Raw genomic sequence first — 1,829 nt, forward strand, 5'->3', positions numbered from 1 at the left:
TGGGGGCGGTGTCCCAGCCCAAGGCCGTGGGTTGGGAGCAAGCACCGGGGACAGGGCACTGGAGAGAGGGGCAGGGTGACTCATCGCCAGGCTCCTGACTGGTCACGGGGCTCACCAGGCTGGTGCTCCTCGGTGTCTCCGGATGGGGTTAGCCTCTCTCAGGGTGGGGGGGCTCTGTAGGCACAGCACTCAGACGTGTACGGCTACTGGACTGTTTGGGCTTTTGCCCCCGGGCTCTGCTCAGCTAAACACGGAGACCTGGCTCCGGCCCTGGGGGCCCGGACTGTGCTCAGGGTGTGCTCCCAACCTGTGCAGGGCAGGGCTTTGCTGGGCTTCTCTCTGAGGCCCCCCATCACCTTTGCTCCCCACCTCGACCCACAGAGTCACTGCTCAGCGTGCCCCTCGCCCTGAGCCAGAACACCCCAGGTCGCGCCAGCCCCTCCCCACACCCCGGGCAGGATGGGCAAGGAGAAGACCCACATCAACATCGTGGTCATCGGCCACGTGGACTCCGGCAAGTCCACCACGACCGGCCACCTCATCTACAAATGCGGGGGCATCGACAAGAGGACCATCGAGAAGTTTGAAAAGGAGGCGGCCGAGGTGAGCCCTGAGGGGGGCTCCCACCTTTGCCTCCACCATGAGGTTGGGTTCTCACAGGGCAGCCGGGCTGATGCTTCCCTGACCCTGGGGCACATAGCTCAGATGAACTCCTCTGGGGCAAGAGGGGCGTGAGCCCCAAGGACCCCATGTGGGAGATGTGTGTGTCGCAGCATCCGGATGGGAAAGGCACGGGGGCAGCTGGGGGAGCCTCTCTGAGGAGGTGCCTGGTCGGGGGGGAGGTGGGATGACCTGCCGGACCAGACCCCGGCGGGGGAGGGGCTGGAGGTGCATTTCTCCCAGGATAGGTCACTGTCTCCGAGCCCCCAGGGTTGGGTTCCCGTGTCCCCGGGGCTGAGGTCTGGGGCTGGAGGTGGCGCTGTCCTCGCTTGTCCCAGGGCTGGGCCAGGACTCAGAGCAGCTATTAATAGCTGATTGATGGGCACCCAGCCCATCAGCTCCATTTTCTCCTGCTGGGCCGGGGCAGGCTGCTTGTCCAGGGTGGCACCCTTTTTTGGGGGGAGTCTTTGTCACCTGGCGAGGAGGAGAGGGGCCCTGATGGCTGACCCCCCATTTCTCGAAGCTGATCCTCTCAAGCGTCCGAGACCCACGGGTGGGAAGTGTCCATGGAGTGGGGGTCTGCTCTCTGTGCCTCCTACCTCCACCCCTGAGCTCTGGGAGAAGCTCCTGTTGGGGAGCTGTGAGGGGTCTCACCTGGATGGCCGGTGCCAGGGCTCGGGATGGGCAGCTGCTGGCCTGGGCTGAACCCTGCTCATGGGGCTGTGGGGATGCTCCTGGGCCCCAAAGCTGTGTCTCTTCTTCCCTGCGGGGCTGGTGTTGAGGGGGGCTGAGGGTGTTCACAGGGTGTCTGGTTCGGGTCTAGCTGGACCCTCGCTGGGCAGCCTCCCTGGAGGGCGGAGCCCTGTCCGTGCATGGCCCTGGCAGGGAGCTTTGACCAGCTGGGCAGTGACCACAGCTGCCACCCTGACCGCAGCCCTGACCCTGGGCATGGGGGTCTCACTGGGCACTTGGCACAGGTGTTGGGAGAGGGCAGCCCGGCCTTGTTTTCCCTGGTCAGGTGGGGCGGGGAGTGGAGGAGGAGCCTCAGAACCACTGGGGAGCTTTAGCGGCTGTAGAAAGAACTGGAAAGCCAGGCCCTTCCTTACCACCTCATCTGATTTCTTTCTTTCTTTTTCCCTAAAAAAAAAAAAAAAAAAAAAAAAAAAAAA

General features: G+C 63.6%; 1 protein-coding gene across 1 annotated transcript in view; it reads left to right on the forward strand.

Moving 5' to 3' along the window:
- Positions 1–407: 407 nt before the first annotated feature.
- EEF1A2 (eukaryotic translation elongation factor 1 alpha 2) overlaps positions 408–1,829 on the forward strand; it is a 17,363-nt gene continuing 15,941 nt past the window's right edge. The window contains exon 1 of the mRNA XM_024750170.1: positions 408–603. Coding sequence (XP_024605938.1) covers positions 460–603 — 144 coding nt within the window. The 5' untranslated portion in view covers positions 408–459. The remainder of the gene's footprint in view (positions 604–1,829) is intronic.

The sequence above is a fragment of the Neophocaena asiaeorientalis genome, unplaced genomic scaffold, assembly GCF_003031525.2.
Source record: "Neophocaena asiaeorientalis asiaeorientalis breed wild unplaced genomic scaffold, Neophocaena_asiaeorientalis_V1.1 scaffold606, whole genome shotgun sequence".
In the NCBI taxonomy this organism is placed as follows: Eukaryota; Metazoa; Chordata; class Mammalia; order Artiodactyla; family Phocoenidae; genus Neophocaena; species Neophocaena asiaeorientalis.